Source organism: Hyperolius riggenbachi, chromosome 12, assembly GCF_040937935.1.
Source record: "Hyperolius riggenbachi isolate aHypRig1 chromosome 12, aHypRig1.pri, whole genome shotgun sequence".
NCBI lineage: Eukaryota > Metazoa > Chordata > Amphibia > Anura > Hyperoliidae > Hyperolius > Hyperolius riggenbachi.
This window is the reverse complement of record NC_090657.1, coordinates 36,439,920-36,465,752: the sequence shown is the minus strand read 5'-3', so window position 1 is coordinate 36,465,752 and position 25,833 is coordinate 36,439,920. Positions and strand designations below refer to the sequence as shown.

The window sequence follows — 25,833 nt, the reverse complement described above, 5'->3', positions numbered from 1 at the left end:
TAAAAGAAGTTGGGAGCCAATGAGAGTAATGCATGAAGTACGGTTTCCATACTTTTTCAAATTGTGGAAGTGTCTTCTACTATAGCCTTCATTCTATAGAAGCATAGCGCATGGCTAAGATTTATTTTGAAGGTTTTAAAAATTAGCGTGGGAGTCTTCCAAGAGCATGCTATTACTCTTTTGGCTGCCAAGCAAATATGCATTAATAGTTTATATTGTGAGTTTGATAACTCGGGAGGTCTCAGGCCCAACAAGGCAACCTCTGGGAGCTTTGGAACCTGTGACCACAGAATATATAACCTGGTAAACCTTGGTCCAAAACCTACGCACCTTTGGACACGCCCACCATACATGTAGATGAGTGCCCTGCTGTCCACATGCCCTGAAACATAAACCCTTATTTTCAAATTCTTAACACTAACCTACAAAGCTTTCCACTCTTTACATCTCCTCACTAGTTTCCAGATACCACCCCACCTGCATTCTCAGATCTGCACACAACCTTCTGTTCTCCTCTAGAATCGCCTCCTCGCATTTATGTATACAAGCTCAGGTGCCTTACCCCTTCTATAGAATACCCTTTCAGAACACTCTTCAGCCTTAGAAATCTTTAAAGTGAACCTCCAGACTAAAAATCTACACAGCAGCACTGAAAAGACTTGGTGTTTCTTTAACCTAGTTCATAGCATCAGAACTTTGTTTTTCATACCCAAGCCTAATTTTGAGCTGCTTAGAAGCTAAGCTGCGCCCCATCAAAGAAAACTGCCCAGGAATTTTTCCCCTGATGCTGTGCAAAGCATGATGGGATTTCCTATGATGTTCTGGTTGCCTGGCAGGTGGGAGGGGTGGTCAGGATACAGGACAGCTGGAACTGTGTATCATGCTCCCTGTCACCTCCTTTCAACCAAAAAGATGGCTGCCCCCATGAAATCACAAACATTTGCCTGTTCTTTTAAAACAGGGGTAGGTAAGAGATTCTATTACCTGTGCGAAACCTTGGGGTGATCCTGGATGGAAATCTAAAACTCAGACAGCAGGTATCAGCTGTCGTCAAGTCTTCCTTCTTCCATCTAAGAAATATAGCGAAAATCAAACACCTTATCCCAGCTGAAGACCTACCTGCCCTGGTTCACGCATTTGTATCCTCCCGCCTAGACTACTGCAACGCCCTGTTCATCGGATCTACAGATAAGGCTCTGCGCCCCTTACAGCTAGTACTTACTGCAGCCAGACTCCTAGCCTAAAACCCCCCGCAGCTCACACATCACCCCAGTACTGCAAACTCTTCACTGGTTGCCAGTAAAATGGAGAATCAATTTTAAGATCTGCCTGCTGACATTCAAGGCTCTACACCACATGGGACCCAAATACATAGCGGATCTATTGGAACTTTATGCCCCTTCACGCACCCTCCGCTCTGCCAACAAGATGAAGCTGGTTATTCCCAGGATACACTTAACATTTGGTGCTCGGGCCTTTTCCTACGCAGCCCCTACTCTATGGAACTCGCTTCCACAATCAGTACGAGAGGCTCCTTCTCTGGACCGCTTTAAAAAAAGGCTAAAAACTCACCTCTTTTCCTGAGCCTTTGAGACTGCATAATGCAGGGTCACAGCGCTTTGAGTCCCCAGGGAGAAAAGCGCTATATAAATATTATTGTTATTGTTGTTATCTATTTTAATTAACATAACTAATGTAACTTAATGACAGTATCTTTGTTTGTTTAGGCTGAAGGTCCTCTTTAAGTGCTCCCTCAAAACTTATTTTTTGGACAAGTATATGCTCTATTGTAGATATAGTATCAGTTGGCGCGCTCCCCACCCCTACCATATAACTTACCGTGTACACTGTGGGTCTGCTGCACAGGTTAAAATGTCACATGAACAGCAAACATTAAACATTTTGCATACAAAACCTTGCGTTGCCTCACAGTCCACTAAAATAAGTCCATAAAATTGTAACCACGTAAGTATTTCCAATCAGGTCTTAAAATTCAGTTCACCTCAAAAAATACATAAAAAGTTAGGCCCGGTTCACATTAGCGGTTTGAGCCAAATGGATCCAGTGAGCGGATCCGGTCTCCGCTTCACCGGATCCGGATGGCTCTCTGCACGCTGCCAAATGGAAAGTGAAAACGGATCTGATCAACGATCGAATCAGTTTTCACTCAGTTTGCCGTTAAATACATACCTAATGCTCTTTTGAAGCCGGCAGTAGAGGCTTCCTCTTCTTCCGCTGTGACTACACAGCGCGTCATGTGACTAGCCACATGGCGCGGAAGAATACGGAAGCCTCCAACGCCGGCTTCAAAAGAGCATTAGGTATGTATTTTACCCTCCCTCACCCGCCTGGCTGCTGCACCCTCCCTCACCCTACCGCCGCTCAGGTTTGCATCCCAATGCTGCAGCATTTTTTTGTCTGGTTCCATTCCACTGGGCAGAACGGTCTGGAAAATTAGGGCCTGCAGCATTTTTTAGGTCCAGTGAACAGAACGTATCCGTCCGTACCAACGGACGCATGTGAATGGATCCTTTTACATCCGTTCCGTTTGTACAGTATACGTTCCTCAAAAAAAAGCTAATGTCAGCCGGGCCATCGCATAGACTGTATGGTCCAAGAGCACCGCACCACAAAATGATCCACCGTGTGGTTTGATTACACAGATCACCGCAGGATGTGTTCCACCACCACTAGGGGCCGCTCTCACCTTCTGCTGTCGCTGCCCTGACCCACAGACAGCGACATCAGCGTGATAGCTTTAACCACTGGCACTCCGCTCCCTCAGATCTTTTTAGTCCTTAGGACTCCTATGCATAAAAGTAAAAACATATACTTCATATTGCAGACTGCATCAAACTTAGGCATCCACCATCACCTTGGACTCCCAAGCAACACTGTGTGTTTTTAAGGGGTCACCCAGCCTCGACAAAGTGTACCCCACACCTACAGGGACTGCTCACCTAATATCTATGCTGCCCAGACTCACAGACCGCACCCAAACGCATGTGTGCACAGTCCTGGATGGGATGATGGAGCCAATTTCTGCTCTGTGACTTCTCCCAAAGAATCGCTCACTGTCAACTGGATAAAAATCTCACAGCATAAAACAATTTGAAAAAAATATGACCATAGTACTACTCACAAGCATAAAAATGAACAAGTGAGATGCTGGTAGAGGAATTAAATAAAGTAGAGGAGACAGACAGGTCCACGGTGCTGGCGGATAGGCCCCCAGCAGGGGCGTAGCAATAGGGGTTGCAGAGGTAGCGACCGCATCGGGGCCCTTGGGCCAGAGGGGCCCCGAAGGGCCCTTCGTCAACTACAGTATTAGCTCTCTATTGGTCCTGTGCTCATAATAATCCCTTCTATAGATACTTTGAATAGTGGTAATCCTTAACAAACTGATCCCCATCCCCTTCTTGCACCTCCGACACTGTAGTTGCCCTTGGCAGGTTTTGGTGCGCCGTATCAATCGTTACGTATAGAGTGCTTGGGGGGCTCCATGTAAAACTTGCATTGGGGCCCACTGCTCCTTAGCTACGCCACTGGCCCCCAGAGAGGAACAGGGTGGGCTGGACCAGAATATTTCGGTATTGTTGGACTATAAAAGTCAGCATAAGATGGTAGAAAGAAGTATTAAGAAACATTGGAATGTACTATTCAGTGACCACATACTAGCACACCACCTACCCCCGCGGCCAAAGTTTGTTTACAGGAAAGCTCCAAACCTTCAAAGCTTGCTAGTTCCCTCATATGTAGATGAACTTAGAATGAGGAGAGGAGAGCTACTGGGCCAAGTTTTTTTTTTTTTTTTTTTTCCATGTAAGACATGCTATGCCTACTCTAAGTCGAAATCTCAAAAAGGAGAGGTTGTTTCCTCCAGTGTGACAGGGAGAGTTTTAAAATGAGTGCATAAAATGTAATTCTACGCATGTGGTGTATTTGGCACGGTGCCCATGTTGGTACCAATATATAGGCCAGACTACTAAACGACTAAAGGATAGGATGTCTGAACACGTGAGAAACATAGACTATGTCCCTCCACCCCATTTTCTATCTAAACATTTCAGTCAATTGCATGGAAAACATCCATCATTATTACAGGTTTCAGCTTTACAGAAACTCATGTAAGTGGGGAGGATGCCATAGGACAAGAGCGGTATCTAGACTGGAAACTCAATACATTTACAAGATGAGGACATTACAGCCAATGGGTCTTAATATGGAGATTGACATAAATCTCTATATTAAGGGAGAAGTCACAGAGCACAAATTGGGTACATCATCCCATCCAGGACTGTGCACTAATGTTTGGGTGCGGTCTGCGAGTCTGGGCAGCATAGATATTAGGTGAGCAGTCTCTGTAGGTGTGGGGTACACTTTGTCGAGGCTGGGTGACCCCTTAAAAACACACAGTGTTGCTCGGGAGTCCAAGGTGATGGTGGATGCCTAAGTTTGATGCGGTCTGCGCTATGAAGTATAGGCTTTTACTTTTATGCATAAGTCCCACGGACTAAAAAGATCTGAGGGAGCGGAGTGCCAGTGGTTAAAGCTATCACGCTGAGGTTGCTGTCTGTGGGTCAGGGCAGCGACAGTAGAAGGTGAGAGCGGCCCCTAGTGGTGGTGGAACACAGATCCTGCGGTGATATGTGTAATCAAACCACACTGTGGATTTTTTTTTTGATTTTTTTTTTTTAGGTGAACTGAATTTGAAGACCTGATTGGAAATCCTTATGTGGTTACAATTTTATGGACTTCTTTTAGTGGACTATGAGTTTTATTATGCAAAAAAAGTAAATGCTCTAACTAAATTTTTGGCTAATTTTGTACTAAGTTCTACTCATTACTAATGTAACTTAAAAAACACACTAGAGGTGCATGCATTTGATAAAAATTACTGTATTTTTCAGACCATAAGACACACTTTTTCTCGCTCAAAAAGTGGGAAGAAATAGGAGTGCTTCTTATGGTGCTAAAGTAGCAAGTCTGTGCTTTGAGCTTACAGTGAACAACTTTACATGCTCTTTATACAGTTTATTGTGAAGTTCAGTTGTTACACTTAAGAGAATGTAACATGTAGTGAAACCTTATCTCAGCATTCGTATCTAATTTCAGTAGACTTCCTTTAACTTCTGATATGTAACCCTTTATTCTTTCAATCCCCAGGTAGGCTGTGGGGTGGGCAATACAGTCTTCCCAATATTACAGACAAATAAGTGAGTAAATTGTAATATGTATGTGTTTATAATACACACGCACGCACGCGCACTTTATGGTTTCACATTTCTCCCGTACATCTATTTCCAGTGACCCTGGACTCTTCATATACTGCTGCGATTTTTCCAGCACTGCTGTGGACCTTGTAAAGGTAAGTCTTATTCAGCCACCTGGATATAAACAAAGTTAATACATGTAAATCTGACCTCTACAATAACCCTGGCAAGGACCTTATAGTGGATCCAAGTACAGTTTATGATTCTACTATGTCCTGAATTAAAAGTGTTTACTTAAGTACTGCTGCTGTTATCCAATTTTGCCATGTAAAAGTTTCCTCCTAATCATGGCAGCTAAAATCTGAGTAGGCAACTATAGCCTAGTCAGATTTATAGCTCTGCTAACTTTATCCTCCCCATCCTGTCTTTTAATTGGTCACAGGGTCTGCACTTTCCCCGGCTCTTCTCGGACTTGCCCTCAGTCTCTCGGGCGACAGTCCAGGCAATGTTATGTACGTAAGCATTGCTAGCCTAGAGGCTAGTGATGCATACTGTTGCTACAAAGTGCGGAGGAGCAGATAAAATGTGGTGCACAGAGGAGCACGCAGCATGAGGAGGACAATGAGCTTGGGTGAGATGATCAGGCATTAGGGATCTTTTGGCCAGTAAACTTGGCCAAGAACCAATGCGACGGGTTCCACAGTACAGATGTTAGATTCTCGGCAGCCCCAACCGTTAAACTTGGCCGAAAACCATCTAGCATGCTATAATAATATTATTATAATTGCATACTTCTGACACCAAGACATATAAGAGTCTATCTCAATACATTCAATACTAAGTGCTTTGTAGTACAAATAAGATATTTGTTCAGGCCCGGAGTAGAACACAGTGACACGTACACACAAGTGTCTTAAAGTGTTTTACTACTTTAACAGAACACAATCACAGCTTTTGTACGTTCCAGTGCTAGAGCTTACATGACAGCTAAAAATACAGAACACAGATCAGTACCATAGTAAGATCGCTAGCCAGCGTCTCTAGTGTCACCTTGTTCCTTGGGGAATCAGCTGCCTCCTCAAATCCCATCACCATAACGTATATAAATCCAGTAGGTATTTACAATCTAATACTAAAATACAACTTCTTGGTTTATACAGAAAACTCTGACTATTAAATTTATCTATAACACATGCCTACAAGGCATAAAATAGCACTGAACCCACAGAGAAACTGTTTTACCTCTGCATAAGAGCGGGCAGCATGGCTCATTAGATGGGTGGGTGTGCAGAAAGGTTAATTATGATCTGAAATATACAGATTATTAAAGCGGAATGAAACCCAGTATTTCTTCTTTGCTCTAATAGATTATTCACAGCATATTATATACTACCACCAATTTTTTTTTATTTTTTTTTTATTATTTTTTTTTTTACTATAACCGCATGCAAAGGGTTAAGCACAGGAGTTAGAAGTTCCCTGCTGCGAAAGTTGGTCTCATTCGAACTGGAGATAATGTTGTTTTATGTTTGTCTAATTGTATCAAGTGAGGAATGTAAACACTTCTTTGACACGGCAGACTCTCCTGAAAACAGTCAATCAGAAAGCATTTCTGCTTACATTAGAAGATGAACAAAGCAGTTATGAATAAAATGCAAAGTCCGCTCTGAGAGCATTAAAAGTGTACTTTGGAAACTTGTAATTTCTAAATGAATAATAATACTTACCGTATATACTTGCATACAAGCCGAATTTTTGACCCCCAAAAAGGGGGTCAAAAGTTGGGGGGTCGGCTTGTATGCGAGTCTTCCCTGGTGGTCTAGTGGTGGGTGGTGGGTGGTCCGCGCACCCCCCGCTCCCCCCCCCTCCCCGCTCCCCCGGCGGCCGCCACTGCTATTACCTGCTTAGGCAGCGGCCGCTTCCTAATCCGCGTTCCTCTTCTGAAACTTTTCAGCGTGTATCACAGCAGCGCGCCCGGCGCTGCTGCTGTGACGATGCAGGGGCAGGAAAGAGCGGTTCCCTTGGTAACGGCGATACAGATCGCCGCTATAGGGAGCCGCGCTCTTTCCTGCACTCTGCATCGTCACAGCAGCAGCGCCGGGCGCGCTGCTGTGATACACGCTGGAAATTCAGAAGAGGAACGCGGATTAGGAAGCGGCCGCTGCCTAAGCAGGTAATAGTGGCGGCCGCAGGGGGAGGGGGGAGCGGGGGCACTACCTACCTATGCTGGGCACTATACTGGCTAAACTGGGCACTATACTGGCTAAACTGGGCACTATACTGGCTAAACTGGGCACTATACTGGCTAAACTGGGCACTATACTGGCTAAACTGGGCACTATACTGGCTAAACTGGGCACTATACTGGCTAAACTGGGCACTATACTGGCTAAACTTGGCACTATACTAGCTAAACTGGGCACTATACTAGCCATACTGGGGCACTATACTGGCTAAACTGGGCACACTATACTGGCTAAACTGGGCACTATACTGGCTAAACTGGGCACTATACTGGCTAAACTGGGCACTATACTGGCTAAACTGGGCACTATACTGGCTAAACTGGGCACTATACTGGCTAAACTGGGGCACTATACTAGCTAAACTGGGGCACTACCTACCCATACTGGGCGCTATACTGGGCACTATACTAGCTATACTGGGCACTTTACTAGCTATACTGGGCACTATACTAGCTATACTGGACACTACCTACCTATACTGGGCACTATACTAGCTATACTGGGACACACTGGGGGGCTGCACCAATCCAGAACTTCCTACCCCCGGCTTACATGGGGGTCAATCATGTTTCCCTGTTTTTTCAGGGAAAAGTTGGTGGGTCGGCTTATATGCGGGTCGGCTTATATGCGAGTATATACGGTATGCACAAAAGCAAATATGATAACCGTATGGCATATAAAAAGTAGGAAAACCTGTTTTTATTGAATATTATGTCAGGATTTTATACCGCTTTAATTACTTCTTTGCAGGTAAAGAGACTTTGTTCATGATAACATGGCTAGGTAAAGTTATGTTCTTTATTCTCTGCATCGCTTTAGGTGTTTTATTTTGACAAGAGTATGCAAAGTTCTGTAGGTGTGCCTACACATTGGCACATGTTTTATTAGTTTGGAGATCTTGGGCTCAATTCACAAAGCATTACTGCATGCGGTAAAGCAGAGTACTGGTTTTACTAAACATTTTGTCAAATGTCAATTCATAAAGGTTATTACTGAAGGGAAAACTAAAATTACAGAGAAAGGCCTCAATTCACTAAGCTTTATCGAACACTTTATCAAACGTTTGATAATTTACCTCATAACTAAAATCTAATTTTGAATTCACTAAGGTGTTATAGTTTTATCAAATGTTTTATCAATAAAATGTTCAATAGATCTATAACCCCTTAGTGAATTCAAAATTAGATTTTACTCATGAGGTAAATTATCAAACGTTTGATAAAGCTTAGTGTATTGAGGCCTAAGTAAGTTACTGAATAGTTAATTCAGTAAACCTCTTAAATGTTAATTCACAAAGAATAACGTATTCGGTAAAGCAAGTGAGACGTTCGGTATGTTATCCCTAGCTTGGAGCTATCAGTAAGATAACTAACAGCCATTTGTGAGAAGAGTGTAAAGGGGCCCATACACCTAACTATTTTCCCGCCGATATACAGCCGTTTCGATCACAGTGATCGAAACTGCTGTGAAATCGCCACGCACACCGATGACAGAACGATCGATTTCCGTCCAAAATCGATCATTCCCGTCGACCCATCCGTGCGGAAGGATTTTTTCGGTCGCTGGCAGGTCGGGAGTGCGTCGCTAGCGGATTCGAATACCCGATGACCGACGCAATACAGCGGGTAATACATTACCTGCTCCAGCCGGCGCGAGTCCCCTGGTCTTCTTCTCTGCTTCAGGCTCCAGAGCTACACAGAACTTCCTGTCCCGGCAGGAAGTTTAAACAGTAGAGCGCCCTCTACTGTTTAAACTTTCCCTGGACAGGAAGTTCAGTAGCCGGAGTGGAGAAGAAGACAGCAGGGTCTCGCGCCGGCCGGAGCAGGTAATGTATGCGGGGGGGGGGGGGGGGGGGGGGCGCGGCAGCTCCACAGATTGTGATCGGTTTCAGGCTGAAATCGATTCACAATCTGTTTGCAGTAAAGGTGGCCATACGATCCCTCTCTGATCAGATTCGATCAGAGAGGGATCTATCTGTTGGTCGGATCTGATGGCAAATCGACCAGTGTATGGCCACCTTAAAGAAAGAGAGAGGGGGGAACAAAGGGTAGAGAAAAGAGGAAAGAAAACAATTCAGGAAAGTAAAGGCTGAGTACACACTATGCAATTTCCCACCAGATCGATGGGTTGATCAATAATTTCCAGCATGTCCGATCTGCTGCTGATTGTCCAAGCGATCAATTTTTAAAGTGAGGCTGAAGTGATTTTTAAATATAAAAAACATATACTTGCCTAAGGAGGATGAAGGCTCTGGGATAGATACTTCCCGGTCCTCTGCTGGTCCACTCGTTCCAGTGCTGTAACCCCCGTTAGCAGACTTTGACCGATGGGTCGAAGACTGCGCTCTTCCCTCATGGGAGGTGTCAGGAACCGGCCCGCGGCACGCCTGCGTATACGGTTCCCGACTGCGGGTTTGACCAGATCAAGCGGGGAGTAGCCTTATTCGAGCTAAAACAAGGCTGGGACCCCTCAGAACACCTCTCACTGCCACCACTAGTGGTTCGCTAGACACTTCCACTCTGCTGTTGAGTCCTCAGCGCGCAATCCGCGTTTTCGTATTCGGGTCAGCTTTGCGCTTAGGCCGAATACGGGAATGCCACGCACTGACACACACACACACACAGTTGCAATCTTACACTGTAGTGAAGCAAAACCACTAACAGTCGTTCCGAACGATACTGTTAGACTTCCCACTTGGCTGTCGAGCGCAGAAGTGCCTCATACACACAAGGCAATTACAATTTCATATGGTAGTGTTGCTCAAGCATACAATTAGGCATGGACCTATACACCGTTACACTGCAGTCTCTTCTAGGCTATGAGTGTTAGTATAGCAGAAGTCAAGCTTATTAAATAATTTAATATTCCAGGGAAAAAAGTGGAACAATGCAGAACAGAATATATACAAAAGATTACAAAAACAAAGTAAAAAGTTACAAAAATACACACACGGATATTTGCGTAAAAATAAACGGGGGGGGGGGAAAGAACGTTACCAGCTTAGGTTAGAACGTTGTTTGACGGGAGGATGCCGTTTCGACCAGGAGTCGCGATCATCCCTAGCTAAAGAGCAACCTCCAAGAGAAGATTTTTTTTTCTAGGCATCTGGCTCTGCTTTTTATACTGTGAGATCCGCCTGGAGGCTGCAACTTCCTTGGGGAGGGGAGGAACTAGTTTTTAATTAAATCTCAGACATAATTCCATTTCCAGGTAAAAGTCTATACATCAAAAGATTGTGAAGTGAGGCTTTCAACTCCAGGTGAAAACTTGATTAAGGCTTCCTACCATTCTTTCCTAGCATCAAAGCTTTCCTGTTTCAGCCCTTAAAGTCTGCAGAGATTTCCAACCCCCTTCCAATAGATGTAATTTACAGGGTATAGTTTGCACCTCCACCAATAATTCAATTTCCACGGGTAAAAAATGGTATCAAAAGGACTTCACCCCTTCACCCATTTTCAGTAGGCTGTCATGTACATTTCAAACATTCCTGTGTTCCTATTCACCATCGGTCACCTTCAGAGGCACCTGTAGTGGTCATTGACAAACAGACCATCACACCTGAGACAGCAGATGGCCTAATGAGCCATTTCCTTGCCCCAAGCTAGTAATTCCAGGCAACAGCTCCCTTCTAGCAGACAATGGTAGAGTTGATCTACATACAGACTAACACATTAGCATTCAGGTTCCTGGCCAGGTGACACCTTCAAAAGCCAGACTAGCTTTTAGCAGACCTCCGTATCTGAGGCAGTGCAGACAGAAAAATGACAAAATATGTCCCTGTATTCCCTAACATCATCAGCACCCCAATATATCACCACAGGAGGCTTCGGGAGCCCAAATGCTCTCTAGCACATGGGCAGTACGGAGCCGCCTGTCTTTGGGTGCACTTAGGTTCCCAAAGCTTCCCGTAACGGAATGGGGGAGACAGCGCCAGAAAAAGAGGACCGTTAGAGGAACAGGAAGGCTCCATAGGATCCAATACTTGTCCCTCTCCTTGGGTAAGTATCTGGGAACTGATAGGACATGCTGGAAATTATCCCCTCCTGCTCTTTTGGCCAGGATGCGCTGCTTGGCAGAGAGCCCAGTAGTATGCCTGTACGTTGGTGATGGGTAACTTATGGTTTCAGGCAACTAAAGCTTGATCTGTGATTTAAAGTGAACCAGAGACGAAGCACCCTCATGTATGTTACCATATATATCAGTGGGAACATTAGAGAAAACACCTACCCTGCTCTCTGTTTCATCCTTTACTGCTCAGTCTGCTTGTTATCAGCCCTGATAAAATCCCCGACTAATCATTCAATCTGGCTTCGCTCAGGAATCATTATATGGTAAAATACATAAGGGTGCTTCGTTTCTGGTTCACTTTAATTATTTATTGCTAATCCTACTAAATGTATTATTATGAATGATTTGATTCTGGCCACTGCACGAGAGTGAATTCTTTTGATGTGTGGTTTTTCTGTACAGGGTAATCCACAGTACGACCCATCAAGATGTTTTGCCTTTGTCTTTGATCTCTCCGATGAGACGTCATCGTACCCCATTCCCGAGGAGAGTTTAGATGTCATTGTTCTCATCTTTGTTCTTTCCGCCATCTTGCCAAGCAAGTAAGTTATCTGCAGGACGGGGACATCTCTCTGCAACTGGGATATGACAGTCCATAAATTACACCTGTGTCAGTGTAGACAAACTGCCTTCAGCTGTGATTTATGGACTGTTCTTTTATTTAGCTCACTTCTTTACACATGGGTATTTTATGCATCAGAAGCAAACATCTTATACTGTGTAATCTCGTTATAGTAAACTCCAAAGGACAGGAAAAGGTGGTTTACTATATCACCAGTTAACTATATGAAAAATTGTCCTATAAATGGCCCAGCATGCGCTGGTACATTCTCTACTGCAAAGGCGTGACTTCCATTGGAGCTACAGTACAAGCGCTTGAACATTTGGTGGAATACGAGGTTATTTATACCTGATGGCTGCATAGCCAGGCTGGACAAATTGCTGGTACAGTAATCCAGGTCTCCTTAAGAATTGCAGCCGTCACTGAATAGAGGCAGTTTCTCGCTTCCTGTGAGTGGCTCTGATACCTCCACGGGCGAGAGGTATCAAAGCCAACCAGCCTGAAGAGAGCAGCAGACCATTGGTTCCAGGCTGACATAAGATGCATGTAAAGCCCACTTACATGTACCGTGTACATGTGGCTGTTTTTGTTAACTGAGCCTCAGTAAATCTTTCTGCTTGTTTGTAAAATATTGATGCTTCACATGCTGGCCATGTCCCTTGCCCACTGAAGATGTAATGACACCAATATTTAACCCAGGCAGCTGTTGAAAAGGGAGGGGTCTGATGGGTGTAAGAATGTGTAGTATACAGCCTTTTCTAGATCTAGTAGCAATGCCTGCTGACAATTATTCCCTGTCCTCAAGATTCTGATGTAAAATGGGTGGCCACCTTATGGCATAACCATAAAACTAGTAAGGAACATAAGGTAACTTGCAGACCTAGGCTAGAAAGCTGCAAGATCTGCTGTTGGGTGACGGTACTTTTTCTTACCACTGCAGCATCAGAGGAGCGGGAGGAGAGGCGGATGAAACGAGTTCAGTAGGTGCTGGTGCCAGTTTTGTTTTGTTTTTTTGGTAGGGTATTAGAGTAATCAAGACAATGTATTCATGGTAATCAATGGGCAGCACGGTGGTATAGTGGGTAACACTCTCGCCTTGCAGCGTTGGGTGCCCGGTTCGTATGCCAGCCAGGTCAACATCTGCAAGGAGTTTGTATGTTCTCTGCGTGGGTTTCCTCCGGGCTCTCCGATTTCCTCCCACATCCCAAAAAGATACAGATAAGTTAATTTGCTTCCTCCTAAATTGGCCCTAGACTGTGATACATGCATTACACGATACATACACAGACATATGACTATATTACATTGTGAGCCACTCTGAGGGACAGTTAGTGACAAGACAATATACTCTGTACAGCGCTGCGTAATAGGTTGGCGCTATATAAATACTAAAATACATTTTTAAAAAAATGGTTCAGACATGTAAGGACATTTGTGGGCAAAATGAGGCATAAATAGAAAAAGCATGGACCTTGTGACCTTGTCCCCTGGTAAAGTTAAATTTAACTTTATCAGTTAGCCATTAAAAGGTATTACTTTTACAAGACTTTGTTTTTTTTTCTACCTACATAATTTATTTGGCTAACACGGTACAGAAACCATTTTTACTACTGTAACAATATATGAAATCTGCTTGAAAAACCTCTAGCGTTTTGCGGATCTGCTGGAGGTTTTTGGTGTGCACTGGGCCTTCCACAGAGGTCCGAGAAGAAATGTTTGCATCAATAATTGTCACATCAAAGGATTACATCCACTAGTATGATCTCGGGAAAGAGGGGGAAAATTAAAAAACCTGGGCAAACGCTTTGAGAAAGTGATTCATTCTGCTGGAATGCACACTGCAGACTACTGTGGCATGTGAAAAAAGCCACACTGCAGCAGTGCAGGAGCATTTCAGCGCTAAATAGTCCATGTGTAATTATTTTGCCACATTGTACATAATTGATCTGATCTGGGAAACTGGGCTTGCCGGATACTAAAGGAAAATCCTATATTTTACAGATGCCATCCCCTTTACAGATGGCAGTGAAAAGTCACATTTCTTACAATCCATCTGTGAATTCACAAGTAGTTGACAAAACTCATGGAGAGGTTTAGGTGTGAAAAGTGCTCAGGGGAGCGAAATAACAAAAGTCTGTAGAGTTTACTGCATTACACACAGGTGTTGTTTTTTTTTTTTTTTGTAGGATACAAAACTTTGATCCATTATGAATAGATCCAGAGTCACATTTTTAAAATTGGCTGTGCTGCAGTGCACAATAACATTATTTCCTACAACGCTACTTGCAAATGACTTCGTTATGTGGTCCAGATTATGTCATATTTGTTTATATGACAGATTGACCAGTGGGAGGGCAGCAGATTTCTCTTTAATAAAGCCTCTCTGATAGAGACCTGGTTGGAGGTCAAGTCTCTAAGGCTGGAAGCAAACTTGGTGGCGCAGTTTTGCAGGAATTCCCGGGAGGATGTAGCGCTATGCATTATTTGTTTCTGATAGTGTTTCTTTTTTTTTTTTCCCCACTTCAGACTTTTAAGCTTTTCCAGTACAAGAAGCTTGATAGCTTCTGGAGTTGTCTATGTTCACTGACAATATTGCCACTATATTGTCTCTTTTTAAGTATATAAACTTGTAAACAAACACAGAACATTTATATCGCGCTTTTCTCCTGGCGGACTCAAAGCGCCAGACCTGCAGCCACTAGGACGCGTTCTATAGGCAGTAGCAGTGTTAGGGAGTCTTGTCCAAGGTCTCCTACTGAATAGGCGCTGGCTTATTGAACAGGCAGAGCCGAGATTCGAACCCTGGTCTCCCATGTCAGGGGCAGAGCCCTTAAAGGACTTCCGAGGCCAAAAAGAAGAAAATGACACTATACCTTTTTAATATCAGAATCCACGGAGGACGTCCAGCGCGTCCTCCGCACCGTACCGCCGTCATTGCAGCCCTTTTCGTTCCCCCAGTGCCTGGCCTGACCCCACCGAATGGGTCACATGGATTCCACCTGTAAGATGGCCGCCGCCTTGAGCCGCGGCTGCGCAGTACGCTTTGCCGCGAGTGCGACTGCGCAGCCTTTAGCCCGCCTCCCGTACCCAGTACCCGGCGGGAGGCGGGCTAAAGGCTGCGCAGTCGCACTCGCGGAAAAGGCGTACTGCACAGCCGCGGCTCAAGGCGGCGGCCATCTTACAGGTGGAATCCATGCGACCTGTTCGGTGGGGTCGGGCCAGGCCCTGGGGGAACGAAAAGGGCTGCAATGACGGCGGTACGGTGCGGAGGACGCGCTGGACGTCCTCCGTGGATTCTGATATTAAAAAGGTATAGTGTCATTTTCTTCTTTTTGGCCTCGGAAGTCCTTTAACCATTACACTATCCAACCACCCTTTGTACCATTTGTTTATTCTTGTTCTTTTTCTAAAAATGCTCAATAAACTTTTTGAAACCAAAAATGTTTAGAAAAATGATCAAAATCCGGATCTGACCTGTCAGACATTATCTATTTGACCTGTCTATCTGATAGGAAATTGCATTGTATGTACCAGGCATTACTGTGGCAAAACATGTAATGTCAGTAAGCATGATTACTTTTAAAGAGGAGCTGTTAGCCATACTAGCTCAGAAAAAAAAACCATATATAAGTAAATGCTTGCTATACTTACTCACCTAAAGGATTATTAGGAACACCTATTCAATTTCTCATTAATGCAATTATCTAATCAGCCAATCACATGGCAGTTGCTTCAATGTATTTAGGGGTGTGGTCCTGGTCAAGACAGTCTCCTGAACTCCAAACTGAATGTCAGAGTGGGAAAGAAAGGCGATTTAAGCAATTTTGAGAGTGGCATGGTTGTTGGTGCCAGACGGGCCGGTCTGAGTATTTCACAATCTGCTCAGTTACTGGGATTTTCACGCACAACCATTTCTAGGGTTTACAAAGAATGGTGTGAAAAGGGAAAAACATCCAGTATGCAGCAGTCCTGTGGGCGAAAATGCCTTGTTGATGCTAGAGGTCAGAGGAGAATAGGCTGACCGATTCAAGCTGATAGAAGAGCAACGTTGACTAAAATAACCACTCATTACAACAGAGGTATGCAGCAAACCATTTGTGAAGCCACAACACGCACAACCTTGAGGCGGATGGGCTACAACAGCAGAAGACCCCACCGGGTACCACTCACTTCCACTACAAATAGGAAAAAGAGGCTACAATTTGCACAAGCTCACCAAAATTGGACAGTTGAAGACTGGAAAAAATTGCCTGGTCTGATGAGTCTTGATAGAGTCAGAATTTGGCGTAAACAGAATGAGAACATGGATCCATCATGCCTTGTTACCACTGTGCAGGCTGGTGGTGGTGTAATGGTGTGGGGGATGTTTTCTTGGCACACTTTAGGCCCCTTAGTGCCAATTGGGCATCATTTAAATGCCACAGGCTACCTGAGCATTGTTTCTGACCATGTACCCATCCTCTGATGGCTACTTCCAGCAGGATAATGCACCATGTCACAAAGCTCCAATCATTTCAATTGGTTTCTTGAACATGACAATGAGTTCACTGTACTAAAATGGCCCCCACAGTCACCAGATCTCAACCCAATAGAGCATCTTTGGGATGTGCTTGAACGGGAGCTTCGTGCCCTGGATGTGCATCCCACAAATCTCCATCAATTCCATCAACTGCAAGATGCTATCCTATCAATATGGGCCAACCTTTCTAAATAATGCTTTCAGCACCTTGTTGAATCGCTGCCACATAGAACGAAGGCAGTTCTGAAGGCGAAAGGGGGTCAAACACCGTATTAGTATGGGGTTGATGATAATCGTTTAGGTGAGTGTATATAACATATGTATTGCACTGTTCACATTTTGATTTTCGTGATTTTGCTATAGTGTTAAAAAAAAAAAAAAAAAAAAAAAAAAAAGAGAGAAAATTCTTCTTAGGATTTTCCATCTTAACTCTGCCTATCTTGAAGCCAATCCTGACATTGTTTCCTCCCTTAGGTACTTGCCTCCCAATCAGAGAGGAACAGAGGAGTGGGAGGGGAAAACAGGAGGCAAAGAGGCTTCAGCCAATCAGGCTGCATTAGTTAAGCCTGAGGGGAAAGTAATGAAGAAAAAAGAAAACCCAGCATGCCCTGCAACTTCCTTAATAAGAGTCAGATAAACTGGGGAATGATGTTTTGAGCATGCATGTACCTGAAATAACGATTAAACTGGGTTTTTAAGTAGCTTGGCGCCTAGTGCATGCATGTACATGCTCTCTAATATAACCATTTCCGTTAAACATGGACTCATTTGTGCCTGTTGTTCAGCTTTGTACTGCACAACCTCTAACCCGTATTGATTGCAAATGGATCTTCTTTTTCTAAGAATCACAAACTGTATAATCGCTGGTAATATTGATGTCTGTTGTGAGTTTCACATCGCACAAACTACATATAATCCCTCATTGTTTTTCCAGGATGCAAGATGCCATTTCACGTTTAAGTCGGCTTCTGAAACCCGGGGGGAGCATCCTGTTGCGGGATTATGGTCGTTATGACATGGCTCAGCTGCGCTTTAAGAAGGGTACAGTTTCCCACCATGTGTGTTCTTATGAAGTGTCTGTAGGTGTTCCGGAGTACTTGAGTGGGATAAGAGATTTTGTTTGAAAGGTCAAAGTACAACTTTAGAAAGCGAGACTCATTTCAGACTTTTATAACCATTTCATCCAGTAATGAATGATACAAGTAGAAGAGGTACTTGATTTGGTCCTATTTTTTTATTTTTTTTTTTGTATCACCTTCATGTAATCTCCCACACAAATGGCCTGGGGGCTGCACTGCGACATAGTCAGTCAGTCAGTCAGTCTCTACTGCATTGAGCTGCCAGCCTAACAAAGTGTAGAATGTTATTTTAAATAAAATAAATTTCCTCTTATTGTGCAGAACTTGCAATGTTTACAAAATGTGAATCCTAATTAATTAATTTAAAATTCGACTTTATTACATGCATGTAAAAATGTATGCAGGGCAGGCTGAGAGATATACGGTAGATATACAATATATGCACTACAAGTGTCATGTTCCTTTTGACTCTTGGTAGAGTTTTTTATGTTGTGGGGTACTCATGAGATATGTAAAAGCAGTAATTTGGTACCTTCTGGACCTTGTAAGGGAAGCTTTTGCTCGCTGCTTGTAGCCAATAATGGATGCACACATTTCCGCACGTAAGTAATAGTTACCATATTTTTGGGACTAGAAGACACATTTGTTTAGGTCAACTGCGTTCTGAGCATGCTGCAGTATTGTCCTGGTGTAGTTATTTGTTGTGCCTATCTTACAGGGCGATGTATTTCTGAAAACTTCTATGTCAGAGGAGATGGGACGAGGGTCTACTTCTTTACTCAAGGTAAGTCAGTATTGGGGGTCTGTTCCCAAGTATTATAATGAAAGTCCCCCTCTCCATGCCTTGCTTTTAGCTAAGGCTTTGTTGGCTTCTAGAGGAGGGCTGCTGCATCGTCACACTGACCTGGCCTCCCACTTCTATTTTGAAAACTGGTGAGTGAACCGGCTGCAGAGGGAGGGCGTGGCACTATCCTGAAGGAAGGGATATAATTAACAGTACTGGCATCCAACATACTTTTGCTACATACTTTAACTATGCCTTTGCAAAGGTCCTGTGATGAAGGATGAAAGCTGTGTCAAAAATGGCCTTTTATATAGGCTGTTCTACATGAGAATAAAAAAAGCCTCAGCCAGTCCTTTATAGTGTACCGGAGCCGAAGCTCGGCTCCACAAAATCGGATACTTGCCTAGAGGGAGGGAAGCGTCCGGATCCCATTGAGGCTTCCCTCTGTATTCTAATGTCCCGTCCCCCCCCCCCCCCCCACGAAGATTAGCGACAAGGCATTTTCGCTTATCAGATCAGGCCTGCGCAGCTCCTCTTCTTTATTCATGGCTGTGCAATAGCCGACAGCCCACCCGCGCATGCGCAGTGAGCCAGAGTCGGGGGCTCCGTGCTGCTGCGCATGAGCGGGCAGGCTTACGCGGCTACAGCGCGACCATAAATAAGAGGAGCTGCGTGGCCCCAATGTGGAGGGAAGCCGCACTCTGCAATGGGGGGCTTTAGACAAACCAGGGCAGCCGCTATAGGATCCTGAGGCTTCCCCCTCCTCGCTGCAAGTGTCTGATTTTGAACCCGAGCTTCAGCTTTTTTCGGGTTCACTTTAAAGATGGGAATTACATATAGAAGGTATGCAACAAAAACAAATGCTTCAACTGAGAAAGTTACGGATAATATTCGAATGTCTTGCAGTTCCCAGAATATGAACTGGTTCTCTGAGAAGATTCTGCGTGAGCTTATTCTCCGATTGTTGTACTTTAAGGAAGGAGAGCACACTGAAGCGGTAAAAGGAACCAGAGTCCCAGTATCGGAATATCTGACCACATAGTATATTTGTGAATCTTAACCACTTCACATCTACACCTTGTTTCCCATTTATGGACCAGAGCTGTGTTGACGCTGTAGCTATGTCCCTGTTTAATCAGCAATAACTTTATCCCTACTCACTAAATCTAAATGATCTAAATATAATTTTCTTCAAGACAAACTAGGCATTCAATAGGGGGTATTTGGTCCTACAAAATTTGTTTTCTAGGCATTTTCATGGGAAAAAGATAAAAAATAAATAAATTATTTATCGGTCTTTACCAATTCGAGTTTAAAAATAAAAAACGCCACTGTGATAAAAAACCATGCCGCCAGTTTTATGTCCCCCTAGTATAGTCAGATGAGTCCCAAGTAGCACCCCTCCCCCAGTATAGCCAGATGTGTTCCCAATATCAGTCCCCCAGTATAGTCAAATGTGCCCCTTGTATGTGGCGCCCCCCAGTATAGACAGTAGCACCCCCAAGATTGGCACCCTTCATTAGTCAGATGTTCCCCAGGATAAAATGATCCCCCATTATAATCAGATGTGCCCCCCCCCCCCCATTATAGCCAGATGTGCCCCAGTATTAGTCTATTCCCCCCCCCCCTCCCCAGGTTAACCAGATGTTCCCCCATCAGATGCACCCTCCCCCCCTTTTCCCTGATTCCTGCTAGCAGTTTAAGCCCCATATAACAGCCCCCCCCCCCCCCCAGTGGCCAGATAATAGCCCCCCACCAGGCAGCCCCCTCCGTGCACAGATCGGCAAAGAAAAATTGAGCAGCAAGCAGCCTCTCTCACCTTGCCTCATTCCAGCGATGAGCCTGCAGCTCGAGCCTCCGATTCCCGCTCTGAACTCTGACACGTATTGCCGGTTGCCCGGGTCTTGGCTTGATGATGTCATCAAGCCGGAACCCGGATATTCGGCATTAGGTGGCTGAGTTAAGAGTGGGGATTGGAGGCTCGGGCTGCAGGCTCATCGCTGGAATGAGGTAAGGTGAGAGAGGCTGCTTGCTGCTCAATTTATTCAACTGATCCGTGCACCAAGGGGAGAGATGAAGGTTCACCGCTGTTTGCTACAGCAGTGATCGTTCATCCGCGCGTGGGGGGGGGGAGGGGGTTGTGGCTACTTGGCTTGTTCCCTTTCACCAATTAGTATTGCAGCTGACAGTGCCGGGGGTGCGCTCTTAAAGGAGAACTGTAGTGAGGGGTATATAGAGGCTGCCATATTTATTTTCTTTTAAGCAATACCAGTTGCCTGGCAGCCCTGCTGATCTATTTGGCTGAAGTAGTGACTGAATCACACCAAAAACAAGCATGCAGCTAATCTTGTCATATCTGTCAAAATTGTCAGAAAAACCTGATCTGCTGCATGCTTGTTCAGGGGCTATGGCTGAAAGTATTAGAGGCAGAGGGTCAGCAGGATAGCCAGGTAACTGGTATTGCTTAAATGGAAATAAATATGGCAACCTCCATATACCCCTCTCTACAGTTCTCCTTTAAGCGCACCCGATCATGCACAGCAGGGCTGCAAGCTGCATCAGTATATTTACGTCATGGTGGCTTGGAGGATGCCACAGGTGACCTAGATATACTGTGTAGCAGTGGAAAAAGTGGTTAAAGAGACTCTGTAACAAATTTCAGCCTTATTTCTTCTATCCTATAAATTCATATACCTGTTCTAAGGTGCTCTGGATTACTGCATCCTTTTCTAGTTGCACTGTCTCTGTAATATATCTAATCTTTTCTTTGTCAAGCTTTATCGATCCAGAGAGGAATGCTCTGCCTCTGCTGTGATAGGGAGAAGTTACATACGCCCCCTGCAGTGTGTGTGTGTGTGTGTGTGTGTGTGTGTGTGTGTGTGTGTGTGTGTGTGTGTGTGTGTGTGTGTGTGTGTGTGTGTGTGTGTGTGCGTGCAAGCACTTAGTTGTAGAGTGCGAAACAGCTGTCGACTATCTTTTCATGCTAATCCCTCTCTCTCCTGGCACACTGTTGCTGCTGATGTTATGCATTATTTTTAAACTGTTTACAATAAAAGGTCCTTTTAACTGGATGTGCCCAGCCGCTTCTATCTACACAGTGTCTGGCTTGGTGGAACTGCTTTTTGGGCTTTGAGCACTCCGGAGAGACCCAGTGAAGTGGTCTTGTGCACCTTTTCCTTACTACTGGTGTGTGTGTGCTTTATCCCTCACAGACAAGTCTCTGCTCAATTTCAGCTTGTCTGAGGGGGAGAGAGCTGCCCATGCTGAGAAACTGAGAATCCCTGACTGGAGTGCAGAAAATTCACTGTAATAGAAACTTGTAGTATACTGAATCACTGAATCGCAAGATATTGCCCGCAAATTGCGATTGCGGCGCTCCAAGCGCCGAGTGTGAACTGGCCCTTAGCCATTTCTCATCTGCATCATGCAATACTGGTTTTTTTTCATGTTTTCCTAGTCAATTTAGTGACTTTAACATCTGCATAATGGTTTCGGTTATCCAGACTGCTGGCAGAAGTAAGTGGATAATCTAGGAATCTTATTTCATTAAGGCCGTACACTCTCTCAGCCAAACTGCCTGATTGTCATCCAACAGACCAAAATTAGACAACAATCAGGCATGTGTATGGGTGGCAAAGGACTTGTCAACCAACTGATAACAGGTGTTTTTCCTGTTCCAACCGGCAGATCAACTTGCACAACTGTTGGGCTGATATCGTGCAGTTGGCCATGTGTGTACAAATATGCTCAGGTGTGTAAATTGGTTTTAATATTATTCTTCTGGCATTCTGTCTTTGTGACTGGAGAGTTGTGATCTCTGTTTGCAGATGAACTGGGAAATATGTTCACCAAAGCTGGCTTGGAGAAGGTTCAGAACATAGTAGATCGCCGTCTCCAAGTAAATCGTGGAAAACAGCTGACAATGTATCGTGTTTGGATCCAATGTAAATACCGCAAACCTCAACACGCACAAAGACAAGACACCTCGGTTTCATCATGATCTCAACAGTGTTTTTGTTTTGGAGTTTTATATCTGGATGAGAACAGGAAAATGAAGTTACATGGACAGTTTTATTAGTTAACTGATTAGATTGCAAGCTTTGGAGATTGTGCCATCCCTGAAGAAGCAAAATGGATGGATTTCCATTCCTTGGGGTCCAGCAAGAAGTGTGCAGTTGACCACTATGATAACTACACATCCCTGAGGAAGCTGTGTTGGTTGTCTGTAAAGTTGGATTCCATTAGTAGTTAATAAAAGGTCTCATTTTAAGTCCATCTCCAGCCACTAATTTCCTAGTCTTGTGTGGGCATCTGTGCCCGAGTTTGTTTTTATCTGATTTAGATGATGCCAAATCACGTTTAAAGTATTTAGTATTTTTCAGAATATAAGGTGCACTTTCTCCCCCCAAAAATGGTCCCTGCATCTTATATTCCAAATACAGGAAGTCCCCAACTTGGGAATGCTCACCGATATGAACTGCCGACCTGCCACGATTTGGGGTGCAGTATTGTCCCTGTGTCCTCTTCTCCCTTGTATAGTTTTGTGAAGTGGTAAGACGTCTCCCCTCATCCAGCAGCGATCACAGACCCTTTCCTCTCCCACACTGCCCATCTAGGGTTCTAAGGGAGCCGTGAGGGAGTTGAGGTCTCTGATCGCCACTGGAGCCGATGGATGAGGTACGATGTGCTGCCACTTCACAGAACTAGACATGAGGAGTGGAGGGGGACACAGGAGGGCAGAGAGGGGGACAAACAGGGCACAAAGGGGAACAGAGGAAGACACAGGAGGGCAGACAAGGACAGGGCGTGGAAGAGAACACATAAGGGACACGGGGTGTAAGGAAGACTCAATAATTGGCGGGAGAACAACTACAAGAGGTTCCTGGACCATGGATGCACCAGGTTTATTATTAAAAAAAAAAAAAAGTCCCTGGTTTTCTAAACCTAGGTGCGTCTTCTAGTCCGGAGCATCTTCTTTTCCGAAAAAGACGGTATCTGGTCATGAGTACAGTAGCGTTGAGCAGGAAAAAAAAACCTGACAAATATGCAAAGCTCTGAATGGAAAACAGAAGTTATTTTACTTTTCAATCAAAACCACAAGCTGCTGATGAATTAACCAGAGGCAGGCAGCTTCTAGCTTTGATTCGGAACATTAGTTCAGTCAGCTGTTGAACATGACATTTGCATGTTTGTGAAATTTTGCTCATTACTGGTCAAGTGTCCGGTCTTTGGCCACTTTCTTCCTCATGTAATAAAGTCAAGAATAAAATAAAATTGCCTTTTCTTGTTCACTATATTTTATCAATGCTTGATCAACAGAACTGTGACTGTCTGTAGCCCCATTTATTTGAATAAAGTAACGTTTTGCCGGCAGCGACCATTACTCCTGCCTAAAGATGGTCAGTGAGATTCTGATGATTACTGCTTGAATGCAGGTTTTATGAGCCTTGGAATCGTGCCAATGAAAATCAACAGTGAGGGCTGGTGCACACCGAGCGGCTTTTTCAGCGTTTCTGCAGCCGCTTGCGGCTGCGGATCCGCTTGGTCAATGTATCTCAATGGGGTGGTGCACACCAGAGCGGGAGGCGTTTTGCAGAAAATGCTGAGGTGAGGCATTTTTTGGATTGCGGATGCGTTTCTGCCTCAATGTTAAGTATAGGAAAAACGCAAACCGCTCTGAAAAACGGCAGTTCAGAGTGGTTTGCCAGGCGGTTTTGTTACAGTAGCTGTTCAGTAACAGCTTTACTGTAACTACATGAAATCTACTACACTAAAACCGCTTCACAAAACCGCAAAATGCTAGCTGAAACGCTACAGAAAAAGAAGAAAAAGCGTTTCAAAATCTGCTAGCATTTTGCGGATCTGCTAGCAGTTTTTGGTGTGCACTGGCCCTTAGGCCTGGTGCACACCAGAGGAGTTTTTCTGAGCGTTTTGTGTTTTTAAATCTGCTGCTAATGTTATCCTATGTGTCTGTGCACACTGGAGCAATGAGGTTTTGTAAAAAAAAAAACCATAGCATTACATTGGGAAGAGCTTTTGAAACCTCTAAGGGCTCGTTTCCACTATCGCGAATCTGCATGCGTCCAACGCATGCAGATCCGCACATGTAATACAAGTGGATGGGCCTGTTTCCACTGTAGCGTTGTTGAGGTGCGTTTTTTTCAGCGTGAAAAAAACGCACGAAAGAGCCAACGATTTCGCCTGCGTCGGGAATCCGTGCGAATCGCCGCTAATGTATTTAATAGTAAAAACGCATGCGTTTGTTACATGCGTTTTTACCCGCGATTTCGCGTGCGATTTCGCACCTTTTTCAATTTTATTTAGCCCTGGCAGTGTCATGGTTAATTTCGCATGGCACCCTGCCATGCGAAATCGCATGCGAAATTGCGGGTAAAAACGCATGTGGAAACGCATCCGCATGCGTTTTTACAAGCGTCGGAATGTGGCCGAAATCGCGTCGCAACAGTGGGAACGAGCCCTAAAAGCTCTTCCCAATGTAATGCTATGAGGTTTTTTACAAAACCTCATTGCTCCAGTGTGCACAGACACATAGGATAACATTAGCAGCAGATTTAAAAACACAAAACGCTCAGAAAAACTCCTCTGGTGTGCACCAGGCCTAAGGGCCAGTGCACACCAAAAACCTCTAGCAGATCTTCTAAAACTAGAGGTTTTTTGAAGCAGATTTCAGTGCGATTCTAGGCATGTTTAGAGAGATTTTCTAAACATGCCTAGCGTTTTTTGGAGCGTTTTTGTGTAGCAGATTCCATATATTGTTACAGTAAAGCTGTTACTGAACAGCTTCTGTAACAAAAAACGCCCGGAAAACAGCTCTGATCTGGCGTTTTTCAGAGCTGTTTTCTACTTTCCTATACTTTAACATTGAGGCAGAAACGCCTCAGAAATCTAAAAAATGCTGCAGCCCCCAAGTTTCCATATGTGGAAAAAAAGAACCGCTCTGGTGTGCACAAGCCCATTGAAATACATTACCCAAGCAGTTTTCAAAAACGGTCCAGAACTGTTCTGGTGTGCACCAGCCCTTAGGGCCCTTTTCCACCAGCGCGTTTGCGCTGGCTGAATCGCAAAAACGCAAACCGCTACCGATTTTACAATCGCTACGGTTTGCTTTTTAACATAGGAATCGCGGTAGGTCATTTCCACTACTGCGATTCGTTTTTGCCGGGAACGCGAACGCGCGGCGGAGCGATATTTGCCGCGATTTTGCTATGCAGTGCATAGCAAAATCGCGGCCGCGAACGTCGGGGAATCGCCGGTAATTGCGATTCAGCAATCGCTAGCGTTCAGCGTGAACGCTAGCGATTGCTAGTGGAAAAGGGCCCTCAGTGTCGATCTGCAGCAAAC

The 25,833-nt window shown here is 44.5% G+C and overlaps 1 protein-coding gene across 3 annotated transcripts in view; it reads left to right on the top strand.

Moving 5' to 3' along the window:
- The window catches only part of LOC137540821 (tRNA N(3)-methylcytidine methyltransferase METTL2-like), a 56,041-nt gene extending 32,296 nt beyond the window's left edge, over positions 1–23,745 (top strand). For 2 of the 3 annotated variants that reach the window (XM_068261986.1, XM_068261985.1), the window contains exons 5-10: positions 5,171–5,216; positions 5,308–5,368; positions 11,930–12,069; positions 17,543–17,649; positions 18,406–18,471; positions 22,299–23,745. In XM_068261986.1, coding sequence (XP_068118087.1) covers positions 5,171–5,216; positions 5,308–5,368; positions 11,930–12,069; positions 17,543–17,649; positions 18,406–18,471; positions 22,299–22,471 — 593 coding nt within the window. In that variant the 3' untranslated portion in view covers positions 22,472–23,745. Of the gene's footprint in view, positions 1–5,170; positions 5,217–5,307; positions 5,369–11,929; positions 12,070–17,542; positions 17,667–18,405; positions 18,472–22,298 lie in introns of all 3 variants that reach the window. The other variant, XM_068261987.1, reaches the window with a different exon arrangement.
- The last annotated feature ends 2,088 nt before the right edge of the window (positions 23,746–25,833 follow it).